General features: G+C 39.1%; 1 protein-coding gene across 1 annotated transcript in view; it reads right to left on the bottom strand.

Moving 5' to 3' along the window:
* Window positions 1-2,502: 2,502 nt before the first annotated feature.
* LOC138037060 (ribosomal protein S6 kinase 2 beta-like) overlaps window positions 2,503-25,000 on the bottom strand; it is a 35,605-nt gene continuing 13,107 nt past the window's right edge. Inside the window, exons 11-19 of the mRNA XM_068883068.1 lie at window positions 16,115-16,205; window positions 15,142-15,327; window positions 13,914-14,078; window positions 12,931-13,028; window positions 12,777-12,839; window positions 7,871-8,012; window positions 5,304-5,384; window positions 2,988-3,116; window positions 2,503-2,643 (exon numbers count right to left, since the gene is read on the bottom strand). Coding sequence (XP_068739169.1) covers window positions 2,503-2,643; window positions 2,988-3,116; window positions 5,304-5,384; window positions 7,871-8,012; window positions 12,777-12,839; window positions 12,931-13,028; window positions 13,914-14,078; window positions 15,142-15,327; window positions 16,115-16,205 — 1,096 coding nt within the window. The remainder of the gene's footprint in view (window positions 2,644-2,987; window positions 3,117-5,303; window positions 5,385-7,870; window positions 8,013-12,776; window positions 12,840-12,930; window positions 13,029-13,913; window positions 14,079-15,141; window positions 15,328-16,114; window positions 16,206-25,000) is intronic.

Below are 25,000 nucleotides of genomic sequence, written 5' to 3'. Positions count from 1 at the left end.
CCACAAAAATCTTTGTGAATTGTGAAACCACTTGAAATATTATACCATAATAAGATGATTTATAAGTCTGGTGATCGGCTGAAAAAATCATACGACTGTCTCATGACCTAAAAACAATAACTTGTTTCATACGGAAGTTGTAGTACATTACTACTCATGGCTGCAGATCTTGTTTTCTTTGTGGCAATTGTTTTTTAGATTTCCACAGAAAGAAATGTTGAAATTTAACCATAATGCCTTTTATGTGTAGAACGTTTACTTAGAGGGTTACCAGCAGAGCCAGCAGTTCATTGTGCCAATGGATCAACTAGATGACACAGTGCTCCACAAACCACCAGCAAATGATTAGCCAAGTACGGAATATCTGTATACGGTTCATCTCCACCAGAACTTAATACCATACAATGTTTCCTTGATCGTTGCCATAAACGAAAAGTGCGATAAAGGTATTTTCAAGAAATAAAGCGAGTGGGAACGTCATCCTTTACATCACTCCCTTCCTCTGATTAACCTGCTACCCTTAAGCTTAGACAAGTCAAGCCTACATTTCCGATTTGTAATACTGAGCGTTTTAAAAATGCTTTTATTGACAGATTTAGTTTTCATTACAATTTAGCTATTAGTAATTAGTGTATATTTCGCGCTTTTTTAAGTATTTAATAGTTATAATCAATGTAACACTTGATATGTATTTTATGAGTGAAATAAAGGCTACAATGACTACGACTACTACTACTACTACTACTACTACTACTACTACTACTACTACTACTAAAAGGATAAATGTATGAATACAGAAACGGTTAAGACGATACGAAAAATTGAGATATGTTAATTGAGGTAAGTTAGCCAGAGCTTGAGGGTTCAATGCTTTTTGTTTGTTTTTAGAGTTAGGTTCCATTATTTATTTTGTATCATTGTTTGTGTCTATTGTTTTCCGAACCAATCCCGTTGTAATAGCTGCGTACTGACCCAGATTTTTGCTTGTAACTTTACAAAACAAGAGGCTACGGTTAGCCCACACTTTATTCGAAGGAACTTTAGCCGATTGCCGTTAAAATTCGCAGTATTTCAGTAGTTTTTTTATGTTACAATATCTTGGTCAATATCCAGTTCAGTTCCGTCGTCCGAAGTTTAAAGTCCACATTCCATGCCCCAACCATATGGTCAAGTGATCGTAGCATAGTTGTTCACAGTTAAAACTGTAGTTAACGGTATTGATTCTAGTCAAAACCATGTCTGGACAAAATTCACTATCATTAAAAGCGGTGGCTTTTACACTCTCGGAAACATGGTCGCTAAAAACTAGCAATAAAAAAAGGATTGTTTGGTTCGTTTGTTTAATATCAATTTTAATAACACCTTATAATAATCTAATATACAAATTACAAAATGAAGACGAAAAATAACGATGGAATGAAAACATTTCCGGGAGATATTTACCCGAAAAAAAGTAAAAAACTAACAAACTAAGTATGAAGAAAAAAACACAACAACGTAAGAAAACAAAGCTGTTCAGTTTCCTCAAACGTAACGAGGAAGAAATCGTCGTCATCGAAGTATCAAACGAAATCAAGTTTTGGATAACGATGTAGTCCTTCAGACAGAGCTGTGAAATCTTGGTGCGGCCAGCTCTTCTCTTAGTTCCTTCTGTTTTTCTATCTTTGATATTTAACATGGCTTTGACCTAAAGAAGGAAAGAGGATTCAAGTGTCATCAGTGTGTTTTTTGTTTCGTTTTGTATTTTGGAGTTGTATTGATGATTATCTCGGTTTTTCTAATCACATTAACTTGCAGTAGGCAGGTATTTATAAATTGGCCTCGATTACCGTGGCCAGATGTTCTCTAGTTACATATCAAGATTAAAAAAACGGCTTCTCTGAACTGATAAAGCAGTTCTTACAATGCGATGCCGTCATTGCATATTGAGCACATCGAACCTAATAGTTTTTAAGGCATAGTTAAAAAGCTTTTACTTTTTGTCTCATATGTAAAGTGTTTATGAAAACTTATAAATCCATGAGCGTCCTTGGCGCCTCGCTTGCTGAATTATCTTTTTTAATCATCAAATCTAACCGTCTTCTCCGGGATTCCGTAGCACCCTGAAAACTGTATCTGAAGGTCAGGGAAGCCTACACTCTTTTTTAACAACGAGAGCGACCAATTTTGCAGTCGAATTTGTAAGAAAGCGGATGTTCGCTGCTAACCTGTTCTTAAGTATGCAAACGTATCCTCTTAATTTAGTTATGAGCGATAGAAAGAAGCGAGTTTCAAATGAAACGAATTCTTAATTTATTTATATGTGTTACGCCAGTTCTATCAGGTCATGCACGGTGTCTGAATTAGAAGGATGGACGTGTTTAAGCCAATTCTGACCAAATTTACTCGACCAATTCAATGGAATAAAACGACGAACTTTCAAGCGCTTTAAATTATTCTTGTGTTCATTTTGCAACTGGTTTGTCTGGTTTTAAGTATACGAGAAAAAATGTGAAATAATTCCTAAAACGCAAACCTTGGTGGTATAAGTTTCAGGTTTTCAACATGGTCCCAGATGGTGTTTTGGAAGAACCTATGTTGACGAATCCAAGGGAAGTGGCCGCCCTTGTAGCCAATGCGGTCTTTTCGAGGTTTTTCAAGGAGCTAAACAAGAAAAAAATGAAGATATTGCACTGAGTTTCCACCAGTCGTGGTTTCTGTGGAAGCGACAGAGGGGATTTTTTATCGGTTTAAGACAACAGTTGACCCACTTAGTAATTGCACTAAAACTGGAACATAGCCAACTCTGGCGCGACCTCGTTCTCAGGATACCTTGGTGGAAAGCGGAAGAGAGACACTATCAGGGTACCAGGTTCCTAATTTTGTATCATTTTCCTATTTTCCCTTCTGCTGCCAAAAGGCACAGTTATGTTACAGACTGCCCTTTCTTCACGAGGTGGAGAGCACCTGACCGTTCAAAGTGATTTATCAGGAAAGTTAACACGTACATGAAGGCACAGCTCTGCTGCATGGAGAGACAGATCACCGCTTGACACACAACTTTCGAGATTGAATGGATCTTGGTGAACAATGTTGAAGTGGAGATCTCCCATCTGTTCTCCAGTATCAAATGGATACTAAAAAAAATACAAGTTTTGAAATTAGAAGAGCATGTTTGTATATTGTACCATTGCTCACCAAAGTGGAGTAACCCCTGACTACTTTCAACGACATTGAGATGTCGCCAAATTAGTTAGTTGGATAGTTCCTCCTGATCTGTGTGGAAGCATCTCCTGTCGGACAAATCTTCGCATGTTTACAGGCACCTGCAGTCATCTAGGGCCTGTCATGACTCTTGTAATACAGAGTGTTTCACGATCTTAGATTCTGCCGCCTCAAAATTCCAAATTAAAATCAAAGAGGCATTGCACATTAAGTGGAAAAATCCCATTCCTAGTCTCTTTCTTTTGTCTCTTATTCTATTGTTATGCGCGCTATTTTTGTTTTCCGTGCATTCGCTTTTTTCACCAATCCCATAATACAGTTCATTTTGGGGGGTTATTTGCATTAAAACAATGGATATCCGGTTCACTGAAGCATGGTACAGTCCCAAAAGTAATTAACTTGTATTGTTTTTATGTAAAGAACCTCTCCAAACGTATTGCATTATGGGATGGTGAAAATAGTCAATTTCGTATTTCATATTCAAATTGTACGCAAGTTTTGACGCGTTATTTTGTAACATACCTTAATATAAATTCAAATGTACAACCGTTAAATGCTCATTTGCAACTGAAGATGACATGAGAATGTCGAAACATGTTTTGTAAATTGAAAAATGTCGTTTCTTTCTTGAGAATATACGTTCACAATTTATGGTTAAGTCATACGACGCCAGCTCAATGACTCACTGAGTAACTGATAAAAATATTTGGTGAGCGAAACGATTGTATCATGATGGGAAGCCATTTTGTTTCGCTTTCTATGCTCGAAAAATACAAGTATTTTACAAATAAAATGTAGTTGGTGAACAAGAGGACCGAGAACGTATAAACCCCCATTAACTTGTATAGTACTAAATACATAAAGAACTATTGGTCACCGCTTGTGCCTCTCACAGATTACCAGGAGCCTATGGCTGGGAGCATAAAACTTGATCGTGTTTGTGGAACGGCGTGTTTACAGACCGAGTTATTTTTAGATTGATCTTCCCGCGAAACCAGAGCTTTCCAGCTAACTAAAAGTCTTGCAGAGATATTACTACCCATGGGATTGAGAACTCGTCAAAAAATAGCTTGATTGTTGGTGTTGTTGGCTCTTGGTTTTGCGAGACCTCTGAAATTACTTTATCAGCTGCTAGTACATATAGATATGTTTCACTTTTGTAGATTCCGCAGATTTTCAGAATTAAGAGATTTTTAGGTAATCGGATTCAAGATAGTGAGCACAACGGTATGATAAAACATGTTAGTAAATAGTGAATGTTCGACCTCGGATATTGCGTTTCTAGCTTTCTGATTTGTTCACTCAATCTCGATTATCAGGTCGTATACCGTATAACCTAAGATGGAAACTCGTTCCACCGAGCTCTAATTTGAGATTGGAAAATAATTGGCTTTATTGATGTGTTTAAGAATAATGAGGTGAGTGAGTCTGGAGCAAAAGGCCAGGAAAGTATTCAAGGGAAGGATCAGTGGAATATAAAAGGGGAACGCGTGAGTACGAGAAGCGAAGATCCAAAACAATCCTCGGACGACTACTTGCTGTCAACCAACTCGAACCAGACTTCCCACCTCTTTTTTTATATTTTATCGAACACATATTTCGTCAATTGACCGCATTTTTTAAGGCGAAGAGGAAAAGAAATTGAGGTGATTCACTGGTTAATAGAGAGCTTAAGCACGCGCGTTTTTGAGACGCGGATGGCAACCGGAAGTGAGCTGTTTTCCCTTTAACTTGTCTTCACACAACCACATTTATATTGCTACGCATTTTTTTTCCATTACAGATGATTAGTATAAAAGTCTGGGAGACGTCACTGTCCTGGCATGCGAAATGTTCACTTCCAGTTGCCGTCCGCGTCTCAAAAACGCGAGTACTTAAGCTCCCTATTGTCTTATTTGTACGAACTTGGTCCCTTGCTTTTTGCACCGGGATTACGTCATTATCATAACAATAACTTACCCTCAGTGATATGTTTTGGACCGTTTGAATTGCTCTCGATTTAGTTTCACGTCCACGAAAACACACAGCAAATGCAAAACTTGGCTTATAAAAATCTCGCAAGGAAATGGAATTATACCATATCACTCGCGCAGACTTACCATTCCCGACAACATGGTGTAACACATGATACCGAGTGACCACCAATCACAGCTCGAGTCGTATGGCTCGAACAAAATGACCTGGAATAAATATAACTTGGGTTAGAACAAGTCCATCAGAGGCTTTCATCAGCTAGAATTACGGCTACTATCCTTGAAGGGTTTTCGAAGTTTTCGCAAAGTAACACAATTTCCCCTATTTGTGATATGATAAACGGCAGGAACGCAACGGAGCTTCAATGCTCACTTCAATAAAATGCGCCAAACTTGAGCAGCTTCAGAGAATCCTGAAAAAGTCTTAACTGACTATTTACTGAAACGTACTATGATAGGCCTTTTGCAACTAACGATCACATGGTACAAAATCCGCCATGCTGGAGAGCAAGCTCATTATTATTCTCCCACTGGGGCATCAAAACAAAGGCAATTCAAGGTTGACTGGTTCAGATCTCTTTGTTTTAATGTCCCAGTGGGTGAATAATAATGAGCTTGCCCTCCAGCATGGCGGATTTTGTACCATGTGATCGTTAGTTGCAAAAGCCTATTGTTTGAAATATGTACTTATAAATAAATAATTAAGTGGTGCTTGCATGGGCACATTCGCTTATTACTGATACTAGATATTGTTTTAGAGTACTTGACTGTTGCTTATTTAACCACCTGGATAGATAGTAATAACTGTTTGAGGTGTATGGAACAAACACTGGTGACAAGTCAGCCCTCGAACAATGACTGTGAACGTCACAGTTGAGTACGCTCACGGACGACGTCGGCGGCTGTGAACGTTCTGAACGTGCGTTTTCAGGGAGTTACGAAACGATGACAGCTGCGGCGACGATAATGTTATTGTTCAAAAAATGAAGGCAAATTTTCATGCCGTACGAGCTGCACGCATTTTAGAATATTTCCTTGCCACACGACAAAAGCAACAAATTTAGGGTTTTGACGACAACCTGAGCAGTCATAAATGACTGTAAATGAATACTTCATTCCATATCTTTAATTTCAAATATTTCGTAGCAATTTAAATTACCTTTGTGATTTCTTAAACCACCTATTTTTTTACAATGACGTTAAATGATCAGACAAGCTTCAAGTTTTGTGATGAGGACGTATAGACCTAACGATAAATATTCAAATTTCTCTCTACGCTTCTACCCCACTTTTACGAAAACGTGACTTGTTCAAAATATACGTTTGTGGTATCTTGAGTATTATGCGACTTTTTATAGTGGTTCACGTTTAATAATATAGCCGAGGTATCCTATCACAAGGATACGTATCAACGGGGTGTGAAAGTATAAGAATAGGGAATAGGGAATTTTATACAAAAAAAGGGAATGCACCGGTGGCTCAGTAGGTTGAGCATTGGGCTGTCGTGCGGGAGATCGTGACTTCGACTCCGGCTGGTCCAACACTCAGGGCCTTAAAATATCTGAGGAGAAAGTAATGCCTCTTTAATTACATCCACAAATGGTTAGACTTTCAAGTCTTCTCAGATAAGGACTATAGACCGTAGGCCCCGTCTCACAACCCTTCAATGTTCATAAACTCTGTGAGACGTAAAAGAACCTACACACTATTCGAAAAGAGTAGGGCATGGAGTTCCCAGTGTTGTGGTCTGGCCTTTTCTTCAGCAATTGATGTGGTCGGCTTGGCGTAATCTTCTGAATGAACTACAGATCGATGAGACCACTTAACATACAACAGTCAACTTGAAAGAGGCCAAGTGCTTAAACCGGTAAACCTAAACCTGTATGCTCACGCGTTCTGATGGAAACCGCCTAAAAACTGGTAACTACACCTTGCTTGCAGAGTGTGTCAAAGCAATGAACTAAAATGCTCTCGTGTGCAGCACGATTAAGTTTTCTCCATTCAACTAGCTAAATTATCCCTTCGTAGCGTTTACGCGGACGTTTTTTGCCGTCGTCGTTGTTTATTAGGGAGCTTAAGCAACGACAACGGCGACGGCAACGAGAACGTCACAAATTTGCATATTTAGTGGGTGAAAACAATAGCTTTGCACGCCCTGCACGTGCGTTTTTCACTTTTGTCCATTTCGTTGCCGTCGTCAGCAAAACAACAACGTGAAATAGCCAAGTTTTTGGTTTTATGAAGAACGTCAGCACTTGAGGATAAATTTTCATTTTCTCCCCTAAAATGGAGTGCCGTTCCGACTGGTGTCATCTTTGAGGAATTACCACACCCTAGTCATATTAAAAACGTTGAAATAGTCACGAAGTGATTAAAATAACGCAAATTTATATTTTGAGATGACGTTCTCGTTGAGGTCGCCGTTGTCGTTGCTTAAGCTCCCTATTAACCCTTTAACGCCTTAATAAACCGGCCTAAGCCGCGACCAGACTTAGTATTTTACTCTATCTAACGCCAGACGATTTTACTAGTCAATGGGGAACCCCCAGGAGTCAAGTGGGTTGAAATCGTTATAAATTTGCGAGCCAGTGCACCTGGCCAAGAACAGCTTCGCATCCTGGGCTTTTCCCAGCCGAGCAACTTCCGAAGAGGTGGCCAGGGAACCGCCAGGATATTGGTGCTAGGAACGTTACCTCTGGAGCGATATACAGGTCCGTCCCGCAGATCTCTTTGTCACAGATTTCTTCGAATGGCGTTCCATAATGGGACAGTCCAAAATCAGCTATTTTGATGTGTCCCTCTCGGTTGATTAAGACATTGTCAAATTTCAAGTCCCTTAAACAAGAAATTGCGAAGAATATGAAGGATAAACACCTAGAAATTTCTACTTGGTAATGAGAAAATACGTAAGAAATTTGCACGAAAAAAAGGGCTAACACAAAACATCATACATTATGGGCTTTTGTCTGAAGGCAGTGGGTGGTGGGCTAGCGCTTGCCCACGAGATCTGATTTAAGATCTTCTGCCTGAGAGACCGGGGCAGACTTGGAAATGAAGGTCGGCCGATTTCGCTTAAAATTGGTACACAAAGTACTTATGTCGACTTATGTAATATGCCAAAGTTTCAGCTTCAACGACTTTTTTTTAGCCGAGTTCTGGATATCAGCCCCTCAGGGGTCCTCACAGGCTGATTTTCAGTGCAATTTTGGCCACTTTTAAATCTCTCTTTTAGCAACATGAAATTAAATTCAGGCAAAAAAACAAAACCATCTTTGTAAAGCCCTATTCTTAGGCTTTTATGGGTGAGAACATTAGTTCATGGAAATGTTTCGCTAGCCTGTGGCTGTTATCACAACTTCGTCATATTTGAAGCATATGGGAAGCAACCGGAAATGGCCTGTTTTTCAGACCAAATATTTTCCATGCCCATGTTTTATATCTTGAGGTCTTAGTATTCCTGCAACGTTCAGCCCTTAATTTAGAAATATCAAGAAACAAATACTAAGGTTGAGGCTTTTTACTAAGAAAAAAACTTACGAGAAGATGGCTAACCAGGCCACTTCTGGTTAAAGTTTCAACAAAGCGTGTCTGCAAAAGTCAGCCATTTAATTCAATTATCTTTTTTCCTTCCAAGTTATGGTTAAAAGAGACTCTGAAGTTAATTGTCACCGAAAAGACTTGTCGTTAATAAGAAATTTTTATGTGATTGTTTTAGGACCGATCAGATAGCGGTCCGACAGCGGTTATAAATTTCTTGGAAGAAGTCTTGAAAATTACGGACAATAGAGCCGCTGCGAAAACTCTTTATTTACCTAACAACACATCTCTTGCCGGTAAATCACAATGCAAAATTGCATCTTTTTCGTCCAAACTGCATTGTTAAGTTTATCTCCTTTGTTCAACTCCTTCAACGTATCACGTCTGTGGCCCGTAGTAATAAAGCGCTAATTAAATCAGGATATATTTTAAGCAAGCTTTGTAGTTCCATTCAGTAGTACTATAACCCACCTGTTTGGGCTTTAATATTTTCTGAAGAAAAAATAACTTATCGGTCTCTTTAAATGCAACCACAACATCTGTCGTGACACTACTTGAGAATCGTTTTGAACCTTTAAGAAATTTCGAATATAATTAAAGCGAATCGTCTAACACAAATTGCAGTCACTCTTCCAGTCTATTTGCAATTCACTTACAAAAAACGCTTACCTGGCTTCACTTTTACAGACATGCCCCTTTCCTACAATCTCTTAAAAGTGAGATAACATTAGAAACTTTAGCTCCAGCGATAAATTGGTTGCAAGTGCGTCGTTGCGACTTAGATATACACAGGTCGATAATACCGTACGTGACAAGGTCATTGTAGTTTGCTGGCTATGACTGACTTGGAATTCAGTTGTTTTCTCGTGCAGATTAGTCTCCTTGATATTGCAGAGAATGATTATGATAGAACTTGTATGAGAACCTCAATGGCATGATTTGTTTACTGAATATTTATTCATACCCAGTGCCCCAGTGTAAATGGCTCACGTATGTTGTAAATGATTGATAAGGACGTCCAACACGGTCCGTTTTCGCCGCCAATCCGCTAAATTGCTAGAAGATTACTCACGGACACTCTTTCCCTTCCTCTATCAGTATTTTCCTTTTGTTGCTTTCTCAAACAGCACAGATCCATGGTGGCATCCATACTGCATATATATCCAAAGATAGGACAGGGGTGGAGTGGGTTATCCTTCCGGCAAAGACTATTGTTTTGGCAACTTGGGAAATAAAATATTTCAGCTTTCTTGGAGCCCTTAAGGACTTAGGGGTTTTTTTTTTATGGCATCCGTAGCTGCAAATGACATGAAAAAGTAAGTCTTTATGGACTCACACTGAGTTGCTAACCCTTAACTCTGGTTTCGGTAATAAGAAGCAACCTAGGCAGTAATCGCCCTGGAGGGCCATTATGCATGCTGTAGGTGATAAGGTAAGTCATCACAAGGCCTAGTGCCCGCTCGTGCCTGCTGGAGCTTAAATTAGTTACTGCTTTTCTTTCCTGGAAAGGATAATAATCACTGGTGCCCATTTATACATCTGGGTGGAGAGAGGCACTGTTAAAGAAAATTGCTTTCCCAAGACGACATGTCAACGCCCTAGTAACCAGGACCGCCCGATCCAGAGTCTAGCCCGCTAACGCGCTATGCCAGTTCCTTTTTGTGTAGAATCCGAATGTAATGTGGACTTTAATCTGTCCTAAATCAACAAAATGCATTGGGGAAGAAATAAATGGCCAGCACTTTCAAAAGAAAGTGGACACCTTGCCGGCAGCTTTGTTTATTTGCGAGAAAAGAAACTATCTGCGATCTATCTTAAGAGATCGCAGATAGTTTCTTTTCTCGCAAATAAACAAAGCAGCCGGCAAGGTGTCCACTTTCTTTTGAAAGTGACTAAAGTCCTGGCTTACCTTATCACCTACAGCATGCATAATGGCCCTCCAGGGCGATTACCGCCTAGGTTGCTTCTTATTACCGAAACCAGAGTTAAGGGTCAGCAACTCAGTGTGAGTCCATAAAGACTTACTTTTTCATGTGATCTACAGCTACGGGTGCCATAAACCCCCCCTCCCCCCCCCCCCCAAGTCCTTAAAGGCTCCAAGAAAGCTGAAATATTTTATTTCCCAAGTTGCCAAAACAATAGTCTTTGCCGGAAGGATAACCCACTCCACCCCTGTCCTATCTTTGGATATATATGCAGTATGGATGCCACCATGGATCTGTGCTGTTTGAGAAAGCAAAAAAAGGAAAATACTGATAGAGAATAGGAAAGAGTGCCTGTGAGTAATCTTCTAGGAATTTAGCGGATTGGCGGCGAAAACGAACGTGTTGGACGTCCTTATCAATCATTTACAACATACGTGAGCCATTTACACTGGGGCACTGGGTTGATTAAATATCCAGTAAACAAATCATGCCATTGAGGTTATCATACAAGTTCTATCATAATCATTCTCTGCAATATCAAGGAGACGAATCTGCACGAGAAAACAACTGAATTCCAAGTCAGTCATAGTACGGTATTAATCGACCTGTGTATATCTAAGTCGCAACGACGCACTTGCGACCAATTTATCGCTGGAGCTAAAGTTTCTAATGTTATCTCACTTTTAAGAGATTGTAGGAAAGGGGCATGTCTGTAAAAGTGAAGCCAGGTAAGCGTTTTTTGTAAGTGAATTTATCCAGACACTTTGCAAATAGACTGGAAGAGTGACTGCAATTTGTGTTAGACGATTCGCTTTAATTATATTCGAAATTTCTTAAAGGTTCAAAACGATTCTCAAGTAGTGTCACGACAGATGTTGTGGTTGCATTTAAAGAGACCGATAAGTTCTTTTTTCTTCAGAAAATATTAAAGCCCAAACAGGTGGGTTATAGTACTACTGAATGGAACTACAAAGCTTGCTTATATCCTGATTTAATTAGCGCTTCATTACTACGGGCCACAGACGTGATACGTTGAACGAGTTGAACAAAGGAGATAAACTTAACAATGCAGTTTGGACGAAAAAGATGCAATTTTGCATTGTGATTTTTCGGAAAGAGATGTGTCGTTAGGTAAATAAAGAGTTTTCGCAGCGGCTCTATTGTCCGTAATTTTCAAGACTTCTTCCAAGAAATTTATAACCGCTGTCGGACCACTATCTGATCGGTCCTAAAACAATCACATAAAAATTTCTTATTGACGGCAAGTCTTTTCGGTGACAATTAACTTCAGAGTCTCTTTTAACCATAACTTGGAAGGAAAAAAGATAATCGAAATTAAATGGCTGACTTTTGCAGACACGCTTTGTTGAAACTTTAACCAGAAGTGGCCTGGTTAGCCATCTTCTCGTAAGTTTTTTTCTTAGTAAAAAGCCTCAGCCTTAGTATTTTTTTCTTGATATTTTTAAACTAAGGGCTGAACGTTGCAGGGATTTTAAGACCTCAAGATATAAAACATGGGCATGGAAAATATTTGGTCTGAAAAACAGGCCATTTCCGGTTGCTTCCCATATGCTTCAAATATGACCAAGTTGTGATAACAGCCACAGGCTAGCGAAACATTTCCATGAGCTAATATTCTCACCCATAAAAGCCTAAGGATAAGGCTTTACAAAGATGGTTTTGTTTTTGCCTGAAATTAATTTCATGTTGCTAAAAGAGAGATTTAAAAGTGGCCAAAATTGCACTGAAAATCAGCCTGTGGGGACCCCTGAGGGGCTGATATCCAAAACTCGGCTAAAAAAAGGTCGTTGAAGCTGAAACTTTGGCATATTACATAAGTCGACATAAGTACTTTGTGTACCAATTTTAAGCGAAATCGGCCGACCTTCATTTCCAAGTCTGCCCCGTTCTCTCAGGCAGAAGCTCTTAAGAAGTTCCCAGTTCAAGACCGATGAAGTTGTTCCTGGTAATCTATGTTTCACATTCTTGGGTGCTCATGTGGATGGCTTACCTCCCAAAGTTTCTGATTCTTAAAATTTGTCTGTCTTGTTTTATAATTTGCTTCAATGGCCCTGAAAAGCCCTTTATATATGGTAAATGTCAATTGACTGTTAGTTGTTTTTCTCATGATACATACCTGTGAACGACTCCATTCAAGTGTAAAAACTCCAAGCCGCAGATCAGTTCAGAGATGTAAAATCTAAAATAACCCACAAAGAAAGAAAGAAAATGAGGAAAATACGTTTCTACTTACTCACTGACACTATGATGTGCACATTGTAACGCAATACCTTGCGGTTGCTTCCGGAAACCTTCTATCATTATTTACAAGTTCTGTTAACAAATCTCCGCCTTCCATAAAGTCCATTACGAGACAAGCTCGCTGATCCTGTTGATTAAAATGAAAATCGTTCTTATGTCGTGCCACCTTACTCTTTAGTTTAACCCTTTCACTGCTGCGGGCTTCCCCATTGACGAGTAAAATAGTCTGGCGTTAGACAGAGTAAAATCTATAAGTGTCGATTTGCATTTTTGGCAGTGAAAGGGTTAACCAGGATCCCACAATTTGCAGCTTATGGATATTTTGGACGATCTTTGTTTGGAACGATTTCTCTAATCAACCAATGTACAATTTTGCTGATTACGTTGATGTTGTTGCTATTACGTTGATGAATGATGAGTTGAGAAAGAAAAGCGCACAAAACTACAGGTACTAGCTAGTAGTTCGCGCCAAGCCATATTTTTCAAGTAAAACTAATCAATACCAACTAGCTCTAAGTATTACCAACTCAAAGCTTTGGGGTTCCAGTGTTTCAATATTTTAATTCTTAATCTTTTTAAAGCCTTTTTTGCAAGGATGGGCCGATACCATTTCTACTGTTTTTAAATCGACAGGATACCAAAGATACCAAAGACTATCTGGACTTTACTGATAAATCACGTGATTTGCTTAAATGTTCATTGCACGTTAATGTAGATTTTGGCTTAGTACTCGCAAGTTGTATTAAGAACACGGACAAGGAAGTCAGACGACCATCGTTCATTTCACTCAGCTCACATGCCTCGGTACGCTGGAGGTTAAGGAGGAGACAAAACGTTATCAGGTCGCATGCATATCGCACGTGCAGTATCAACAGCATCGATACTTCTCCACTAGTATCGTATTTTCCGATCCAATACGTATCGTTGCTATTGAATATTTGGTGCAGGTATCGGCCCATCCTTACTTGTGCAAGGCTTTGGTCCTTTAATTTAAGGTATAATTTCCTCTTACATAGTCGACAAACTGCCCGCGCAATTCCATGATAAACTTATTCCAGCATGATTGCCCAATATTCATGGCTTCTTTTTCGCAACGGATCGTATCTTCATCTTCGGTGGTAAACATTTGTTTCACGGCATAAAACCGATTTAACTTTTCATGTTTACAGAGGAGGACCTATAATTAATAAAAAAATGTGTTAAGAGTCAAAGTGGAGAGTTTCCTGCAGTTAAAGTTTTTAGATCGAGTTGCTCTTCTTCAGCTACCAAATAGAGACGAAAAAGTCAGGCCAGATGGCATACAGCAAAAAACTACAATGTCATGTTCCATCATCATGGAAATTTCCCCGCTTTGACGTATGGCTGTTTGTGCTACGGTGGCCTCGTAAACCATAGGATTTTTTTCAGACAGGTGAGACCGGCCCCTTTTTGATGGAGACAATAGGATAGACCCAACAACGGTCCATGCCCTACTCTTTGCACGTAGTGAAATGGGTTTATCAACTGGGTTGATGTGGTAAGTTGACCACCCGTGGTAAATTTGAAAGCTGACGTTTTTCGCTCCAACTAATTGGAATAAAGTCGTTATTATTATTATTATTATTATTATTATTATTATTATTATTATTATTATTATTATAGCAGTGCAAACGTACGTATGCTAAACGATAGCTAAAGCACAGTAGGGCGCTGTTGCGTAACCTAAAGGCCAACGAGAAATAAGAAAATTAAAAATTAAAATTATTATTATTATTATTATTATTATTATTATTATTATTATTATTATTATTATTATCATTATCATCATACGAAATCACAAATGTCCTTTTTCTGAGAAGATTTTAAATTCCCACATTCTTCCCACAAAATGACAAATGAAGCACGACCTCCCGCAGGGGCGCATGATAATCCGATGCGCAATCAACTGAGCCCCTGGTGCGCCACGATTGATAAACATTGAACGCAGGATCTTTAATTTTACGGTCAGAATCCACTGTTTCTGTTGTGTATTTTTTGTCCATATTTCTAAGCCCACGCAAGCTTATGGGTGACGCCTGAATGCGCCCACTCCACTTCCCAAACTTGTCTTGCGCTCAACTTCCAAACAGAGCCAATACCTCTTATACCTTTCGTACTGAGAAAATCACAACGACGAAAAAGTACCAGCACTTTAACCTTACAATCTCCACAGCGTTTAGCCTTAATTCAACCTATCCAGATTATCGAATGACCTAACTTACCTTTCCAAAGGCACCTTGTCCAAGGATTCTATCAAAAATGAGTTCTTTGGGGCTTTCGATCCAGATTGCCTCTTCTGGCCGCGACTCAACATTTTTTTTCAATGTCTCAGCTTTTCTTTTCGGCTTTTTGTTGAAAGGCGAGCCTGAACTTGTTTTCTGGAGCTTTCTTTTAATTTTCCTTGGGCACTGAAACAATACGACAGTGAGAACTCAAGGGATTTTAACTGCTTTCTCTTTGATGGTGGTCAAGGGGACAGTTTTTCAATAAAACGGTTTTGGTCTGTTTTTCAATATTCCATTTTCGTTTAATTCCTTATTGATTCACACCATTTCTAGAAGTGAATTACCTCAAAATTGATCTGCATGGGGAGGCATACCGAGAGCTTAGATGGCAACGAAAGAGTATTAGTAGGAAACAAGTTTGATTTTTGAGAAGATTTGTGAGATTTTCCTAAAAGTTTGCGAAAAGTATTGTAAGGCATGCATTTCCTTCATTTTCCTGTGCTCTAACGTCTTTCCCGTCATGAAAGTCAAAATATCTAGCTACAAAGCAAATTGCTCCACAACGCGATTTACAACGATTTCTTAAAGTGTGTACTTACGTGCGCCAATCTTGATGTCGGTTTAAAAGGGCAACGCAAAGCAAGGGAAAATGTTATTGCACGCTTGTTTCGCTACTGCGTCAGCGTCTGTACAAAACTGATTCTTCATAAAAAAAACGACAGGAGTCCTCCGTCCAGCTTTGAAAACCAAATCGATCGAGTGGTCTTATTTCAAATCGCAGGGAAAAATCACTTGACAATTTGTTAACGATTTTCAGTTGTGAAGAACGTGGGAGATTGTTTTGTTATGAGATCTTCTGGCTCTCTTCCAGATTTTATTTTGGCATTTCCTCATGAAAATTATTACCGGCCGATCAGATGTTACTCTTCTTAGGAAGGAAATTTGGGGCGCGAGTCAAGCTGTTGCTTACCTTATCTTTCAGATCAATCTTCTTTGCTGTTAGGTCGTTGGTTCCGTCCGTATGACTGTCAACCTCGCCAGAAGTAACTGACGATGAAATACTGGAAGGAATGAAGTATGATTAGAATTGAAAATTCGCTGATAATAAATCTAAGCAGTTCGAAATCAGATCAGTAGTGAGTGATTCCTTTTATGGCCGATCGATTTGACAAGCACAGGATCAAATATGTATGAGTGATCACAATTTAGGCGGTTGCAAGTAGAAGGATAACGATTCAAATGCAGCTTTATATGTTTAAGGTGTAGTGTTTCGGCCGTGAGAAGGGCGGGAAGGGAAGAAAACGTAGCTGCTGCCTGCTAGTTGTACGCTAAGCAGGATACCAACAGGATGCTCTACCAATTGAGCTTCTAGAAATTATGGGGAGTGAGGTCGTTTATCCAGTCTTGAATGGGCATTGTGTGGGAACGATGGGAAACCAGTTGCTTGGCGATGGGCGAAAGCTAATGAAAAATCAAAGTCGTCCGTCGACAAACAACTTGTTTCCTATTTTTGCTTTCGACTCATGAAAAAACCTAATAGTTCGCCTTCCAATTTCATCGTCAACGAAGCCTAATCTGCACTCTCCAACGACATCCTGACTCTGTCCTATCCATGAATCTAAATTCACAACCTCAGAAAAAAAGCAAAAATTCACTTTGTTTCCGGTCAAAATCTTTCCTTTAAAAGGCTTAGAACATTTTCATCGTCACGTTTCTTCTTGGACCTGTAAATGAATTTCAAGAACTACAAGTTCGACATGAAAACGAGTCCCGATAAGTTAACCAGCCCGGTGGTCACCGCAACTTTCGAAAACGGTCTCCAAGGCCAAAGAGAGGATTTTTTTGCGTGGGGGTAGGAATAGAATTGCGATCGATGGAAAAGTGGTACTCTGGAAGTTGTATGTCTCGAGTCCAAATAAAAACCTAAACTGGGGCTGCATGTTGCTCATACAAGGCTTTGACATATACCAATAAAAAAACGGGTTTCCCAGCCTTATGCGCGATTAGTGACAGACTTTTTATCAGTCCATGAGCACTTTAGTTCATTTTGCGCTTTCACATTTTTTAGCTCTAGTCTGGTATTTGCCAACTACCGCTGTGGTCGAGAGCTGGGACTTTGCGAAACTCGAATTTACATTTAAATATTTATTGACGTTTTGTGAGGCGAAATTCGGCGCTAGTCAAAATTGTTTTCCTCCCTTTCCAGGACTATAACGCTCTGTCCTTGCGTTTCGAACAATTTTATGGGAGGTTGTTTCTATCAATTCGCCGCAGCTTAAGCGTTTTTTGCCCTTTCAATCCCTGTTCCGTTACGCCATGTCTCCGCTCCTTGTCCTTTAAGTCGTTTGAAAATTTCCCCTTTCTCATTCTTCCCTGGATAAATGGGGAACGCTAGGCTGCGTACATTTACTAGTTTTTTTGTACGTCTATGAAGATGCACGGAAATATGCGAATCCTTCTTTTAGCCTCGTGTAGCCTTTTTTCGCGAGCGACAGACAGAATAAGTTGATCAGTCGCCATAGAAACGTAGAACGATGATCTTTCTCTTCGCTGAAAATCGTTAAGAAAGGCAATGCCTTTTCAAAGCATCGGTGGGTGTGTCAATCGTAACCGCGGCAAATGTATTCGAACACGTCCAAATGAAATAAAGACATTTTTCTCATCTAGATTGTTTTCAAGGAAACAGAAAAGCAGAAAAAACCAGCAGTAAGAACTAAAACGGCTGCTACCGTTAATTGCGCTGTGGGTGGAACCATCTTTTTTTGCGATGAATAAATCCAAGTTTAACATATGAAGCGCTACTTTTCTTACCTTGTGTCATTATTTCTTCTTGTAATAAAGTCGAAAACACTTTTAATAGCGATAAACGTCGAGAAAAATGTGTTCATAACCATGGCTTTATCGGCAGAATCGCTTCCAATCCAATAAAATAGCTACCTATAAAAGGCTTACGTCATAATGGGCATTATGACCACGCGCGAGCATGCGGATCCCGCGAGCCTCGCTGAAAATATTGACGTAACTCAGATATAAAGTTTTGACCTGGTCCCAGTTGTTCAAAAGGTGGATAAAGCTATCCACGAGATAAATCACTATTCATTGGATGGCGCAATTGGTTTCGCTATCCACTGGATGGTGATTTATCCAGCGGATAGCGATATCCATCGTTTGAACAACTGGAGCTAGGTCATAATTTCGTTTCTAGAACGATCATTCATGTATTTGAAATTTATATGAATTGCGGTATGGTTGATTTATAGCAATGCAATTTACGTAGCGCATTTTTGCTGCTTAGCGACAGATTTTCGATCTTTTTTCGATAAGACTAGAGGGTCTAACCATTTTCAGATGTCATTACCAAAGGAAACTCTTCCTTCTCAGTTCACAGAGCCTGAGTGCTCGTCCAATCTCAGGGGCTCTTTTCCCAAAGTGGTCCGATGTTCAACCGAATGAGCCAACCAATCGGAAGTTTTGCAAATGTGACGAGTATGCATCGACGCAAGCGATGAACCGGTTGCACACGAAAGGAAATGAAACGAAACGAACGTGACAGACAGACAGACAGACAGACAGACAGACAGACAGACAGACAGTTTATTCTCTAAAACATAAACAGGTTTACAGAGAAGTATAATGAAGACTTAATGAGAAAAGGGCAAAAATAGTTAAACTAATACCTTGCCCTAACAGTTGGAAACATATAAAAATTACCTAATTAATTAAGTGGATACAAAAGAATAAAACACACAGTACACACACACACACATGCATAAAAGCAATATATAAATTAAATATGAGCAAAATAAAGCAACCATGTCAATCAGCATTTATTAGTATTGGGATAAATAATGACTGAAAAGGGAATTCTTAAAAAGTTTTTTAGAATGCCTAGAGCGGATTGAAAGGGGGAGATCATTCCAAAAATAACGTCCAATAATAGTGGGAGAGAACTTTCTAATGTTTGTTCTGTAAAAGGGAATATACAATTGTTGTAAAGAGACATTGAATGAAAAGATGGATCCTATGCGTTGTTTCTCAGAAATACTCCTTCTATCTCTGGCATATCATTTATAATAGATACAAATTGAGGCGAGAAAAACGTAAAGAGGAGAAGTAGCTAACCCTGCACCACAGCACGAAGGCATTTTTTGAAAGTGGGGTCTTTTCTTGATTTGCTTAGAAGAATCGAAAAAAAAAAAAGACTTTGCCCGCTGGGTGATTTCTGCAAAAAAAGGAAAGGAGAGTCTACGAGTCTAGTGGAAGCAGCTGAAACGGGACATTTTTCTTTCAATTTTCACTGAAAATGATTTTATTCCATTGTTGTTACTGCCACTTGTCAACTAGAATGTGGCGGACTATTGCAGTTTTTCTGCTGACCTTGGTAAAACTTACGGGATAAAACAAAAGTGAAATACTTCTAAATGCACCTCTTTGTGCTGAGGCCCTAGTGAATTTAATCTTAGGAAGTGAAGTTGTCTATTTTGTTAAAGGACCCCTTCTCATTTGTAAGTTCAGCTTCCCCTTCCACAACTACCCAAAAATCCCGGCATGAAAAAGAAATCATAATTACCTTCTTAGCTGTTCACTAAATCAAGAGAAACACCGTGGACTCTTTCTTGCAGCGTTAATTTGTGAAAGACGGTTCATATAATGAAAGAATACCACGTTGCACTCGGTATTCTCATAATCACTGGGACCAAGAAAATTAACAAAGTTCCAAGATGGTGGACTCCGAGACTACGGAGACACAGGATGATCAACTCTCTGGTAGCTCTTTAAGAAGTGAGCCAGATAAGGACGTATACAAAACATGGATCCCTTCGCAGTGGTCATAGGTTTGAATCTCTGTAAAATCCGTTCTCAGTGTCACTACGAATCACTACCAACTCTTACTGCAACACTTTATTCGCTGAACGTCGAAAACTCTCCATCACAAATAAGCATATAAGGCAATAAATCGGTTACAACTACTCATCAAAATCTTCTCTCCAGATTCATTAAATGTCCTTGCCTGTGTAGGCGCGAGATGTTTCGAACAAGAAGAAAGGATTTCAACAAAGGTCACAATGTTACTTCGCCTCTGACGAAAACGCCCGAGTACATGGCATCAAAGACACACACCCACACGCACACACAGACAAAAAAAAACACGTGACGCCAGACCAAAATTACTTAGGGGAGTCGGGAGCGACATTCAGGTTGAATCCGTTTCAAAAATCTTCATTATTGGGTTGCTAAATCCAGTCGGTCACTGCGTTTCATTTCTCCGTTTTCTCCGTGTCGGAAAAAGTCTTTCCTGTCACTCCCGTACTGAGTGATATCTTTGTGCATAGAGTCTTCTGCGGGAATTTTGATGGATTTAAGGGGGTAGGAGAAATGCGTAGATCTCTCTGGTGGACACAGTAGAATATTTAATTAAACTGCAATGGCGTCGAAGTCATTGAAACATAAATGGTTTTTTGGTGGATCTTTAAAAAATTATACTTTTAGGGAGCTTAAGAATGGAACATCAATTGGATAAATAAGACAGGTGTTGTAAATAAATATCTGAAATCTTAAAAGCGACGAGTAATGGACTTCGAAAACAATCTTTCGCCCCTCGAGCCGTAATCAAAGTGAGCTACATTTCTAATATTTGACCAAGAGTGGTGTCTGGTAACTTATGGGTTCAACAAAGACAGAGAAGGAATCGAACACCTTAGGTGGATCTGTGATCTCTGTTGTCTGGCTATTTGTATTTATTTGTACTCAACTCTGCACAGTCTTCAGGTGAAAAAGTAACTGGAAATGTGACAGCCAGTAATTAGTTGAAAGCAAGCTTGTCGTCTATGTTGTGCTTCATTATTCAAGGAAAAGGTTCTTCAGGAAAGGGTTTGATATCGAAACTTATTTTGTTGCGTATGGTAATTAGAAACGATTGGGTTTCTTGTCTTCACGCACGCAATGAAATAGGATTGGTTTTTGCCTCTAATAGCAAACATTTTTTTTGCTTCAATAAATTTTTCGCTGGAAAAGGTGGCCTTTATGAATTCATCATGTTGTGTAATATTCGAGCTTAACAAATTTGCATACGTGAAATGTGATACGCGAGGACACATGAATTTCTTTTTGCGAATTTTGAGTGTCTTGAAATTACATCATTTGCGTGACATAGCTCCTTTATCACGAAGATTTTTCAACAACAGATCGCTTTACTCTAACCCACAAACATTCAGATAGTAAAAAACTTCATATTTGTTAACCATTTCTTTTGCTTTTGTGCTTGTCAGCATTGTGATTTGCGATGACTCGCAAGTCTGTTTTTGTATCTCATAGATGTTTAGATTTTCAATTACATGGCCGCTCAACCTCATTACTGAGTAAATAATTAACTTCACCCTGAAGTCAAAATAGATACGTTTCTTAGGAACCCGACAAAGACGGCTTCCTGACCCGACAGATGAAATGTAAATATTCAATTAACTATTACAACAAGATTAAAAAACCAAAGACGGAAGTTTCTTGGGTGAAAAGTACGGTATTTTACTCTGAAAACGACCAACGATTAACATTCTTTTCCGTAGTTCATTCAGTTGACACAAGGTGATCCCAAGCACCTTTATGGTTGCCTAGCACGTGATCAATTTCTTCCTTTTTACAGAACATCATGACCTTTCCCTTGATTCATAAAAGTCAGAGACTGCAGAAATTTTCGTGTCTTTACGATCGATTGTCATTAATCTTTCGATGAGAATTCGATTCAGAGTGTTTTTTTTTATAAAAAAAGCTATGTTATATTTTTCTTTATCTGTCTTTTGGCTTGTCTTTTACTGTTAACTCCCAGCTCTTACGGTACTTTTTGGTGCAAACGTAAAGCCCAAAAATGTTTTGCCCTGGTATCAGATTAGACTGAAAAGAAGAGGAATTATGAAGCGCAAACAACATCTTCAGTCCTTCCTTAGTGTGCAATAAACGTTTGCTTAGTGCAACTGCAAGACATGCATGACATGCAGGAAAACGTCCGTTAGAGCAATTTGTAGTTAGTTTTTTGAAGACTGTTTATTTAAAGAAGCGAGTGAATTCTACTCAAGAGCGTGTTTTGTTATCTTTGTTGTTAATCTGGGTGACCCTTCAAATGGTCTTAATGACCTCCCACTTGAAAAATTAACTGAAACTCTGCTGTTCAATACCACTCAATTCAGTGCCTCCCGTTTTTGTGTAACACGTACCACCGGCAACCCAGGGTACGCTTTATGAAGCGTCTAGTTTTACTTAGGTTGAGTGAAAACTAATATCTAATTAACACCTCAGAATAAGGCTTGGTGCACACAAGGTAAATATGGCGTCCACTCCTTCACTGCACTCTCTGGATTTTTCTCAGTTAACAGTAGAAAACCTGAAGAAATATTTATTAGATCGTGGAATTCAGCTCAGTGAGATGACAAAAGGAAAACGTAAGGTCGAATTAGTGGAGATGTGCCAAAAGGCCACCGTGATGAAACAGCCCGAACTTGTTGAAGTCATGGAATCGTACGATCAACTGCCTCAGTTGAAAAGTTGCACACAAGCTATGAAAGGCTTCCAAATCCCGACGCATTGAGTTCCTGGTCTCACAACTTTGCCGATGTACCAGAATTTACCTTTACCTGATCGGGAAAGAGGAGTACTCAGTTGAGAACCTCAGATCCCTTAAAACCTTACTTGCATACAAGGTGTTCTATGTTGGCCACGTAAAAAATCTTGTTTGTGGCAAATTAGAAAACAAGCCTTTGTTTCTTTCGTTCAGGGGCCCGTTTCTCGAAAGTCCCGAAACTTTACGGGCCATTTTCGGGTGTCATCATTCCCATTGTATCTCAAGAATGGATAGGATTTAAGTCGTCAAACTTCGCAGTCATTTTTCTTTTTGTTACCTTGAAAACATGTCAAAATATCGGCTTTCTAAAACAAGCGGTTGGCAGTTTCACAGACGACTTTTCGGACCCGAAACCTTTTCGGAACTTTCGAGAAACAGGCCCCAGAGTGAAACCAGGTCAACGGGCAAAGACAGATGACGGTAAGCTAACTAATAACATTTTTTATTCTTTTGAAATCCAGCACTGATGTGCAAGCAGCCCATTGTCTATGCAAATGAGGCGGTATAGAATAAGCTGTCAACACTATCGAATAACCTAACAAACACGTGTACTTCGGAGAATGTATGAAACGTAGGGATAGAAAAAGTGACTACGCCACTCGACTACAAGATCTCAATATTGTTAAGGCAGAGGTTGGTGAGCAAGAAAAACGTCATTTGAAACCACATGACTTTGACCCAAAGTCAACAATCACTAATTCGAGTAGTTTGAGAGAAAGGTTGAGACAAGGCCTTCAGCAAGTTTTTCCTGATTCAGTAGCCCTCCAGTCTTGCCTAGCTCAAGTGGAGCTGACATTCCTGAATACATTTATGTAAATGTTGAACAATATGAAACAGTTGATCCCATATACATTTATACACTGAAGGAATATGCTGACGCTTTTAAGAGTAAAAAGGATATTGTGCAGGAGTTTGAATGCAATGATGAACTGGTGAAAGAGTTTATTGACTCTCTAAACCTTGACCAGACTCAAAGATAATAACAGTATCTGCACCGCGACTGTACAAGGCGCACAGTCAGTTCTGGATTGATCAGAGATCAGGGCGGATTACGGCATCAAATTTCTACAAAGTTTGTCATTTAAAAGAAACAACAAACAAGGTCATTACCATCAAAATGTTGATGAATCATTGCCCAACGGAGAATGTTCCAGAAACACTTGAATGGGCTGATGAAAAGGAGATTTCAGCTTTAAAAGTATATATATTTAAAAAAACAGTCCCCTCCCCCCACAAAAGAAAGGGTCAGGGCTGAATCCTAGAGTTTGTTCTTCACACTTAGACAGGCTTTAAAGATGAGGCAGACATGAATTCTAACCATAAGGTTGGGTCATGGAATGTGGACTTTGGAATTGAACTAGATGTTGAAAAGATATTGTGACACAAAAACAGGGGCACCCAACCGGGAATATAGTTCAAAACCACTTAAACATATCATTGTTAAACGTATTTTAGTATTTAAACGGTAGATATAGGCATATTTTTATCCCCTAAAAAAATTTGATCTGTTCGGATTTCCAAGCTAAAAGTCTAGTGATCCGAAAATTATAGGGATCAAAAGTTACCTTTTCCAAAATTTTAGCCAGAAAAAAGGCTCCCGAAAATTCTAGGATTTTCAGAAGTTCGAAAATCCTATGAGAGGCAGGCAAGCAAGAAATTTTACAACAAAAGTTCCGAAAATTCTTGATCTCAAATCGTTTTCCGAAGACATATTTTCAGAAAAATGACGCTGGGTGCTCCTGTAAAAAACACTGAAATATTGTGAACCTAAAAGGAAATCGGCTAAAAACCGTTCGAACAAAGTGAAGGCTACCCGTAGCTAGTTGCTCGTCTTTTGGGGAATTTCGGAACCCCTAACGCTTGATAATATTCAAGAGTTACGTATAGCTGCCTCCACGCGTCTTGTCGGATTCGATTGATTCTTACGTTCAGACATGGTCCTTATTGAATAGGGTAAACAAAATTCACTTTTATTAAAAGGGGCGGCTTTTACACTCTCGGAAACATGGTCGCTAAAAATAGCAATAAAAAAAGAATTGTTTGGTTCGTTTGTTTAATATCAATTTTATCAACACCTAATAACTATCTAATATACAAAATTATAAAATGAAGACGAAAAATAACAATTGAATGAAAGCATTTGCGGGAGATATTTACCCGAAAAAAAAAAAAACTAAGAAAGTATGAAAAAAAAAAGAACAAAAAAACAACGTAAGAAAACAAAGCTGTTCAAATTCTTCAAAC

The sequence above is a fragment of the Montipora capricornis genome, chromosome 2, assembly GCF_036669925.1.
Source record: "Montipora capricornis isolate CH-2021 chromosome 2, ASM3666992v2, whole genome shotgun sequence".
NCBI lineage: Eukaryota > Metazoa > Cnidaria > Anthozoa > Scleractinia > Acroporidae > Montipora > Montipora capricornis.
This window is presented reverse-complemented; position numbering and strand designations above follow the sequence as displayed.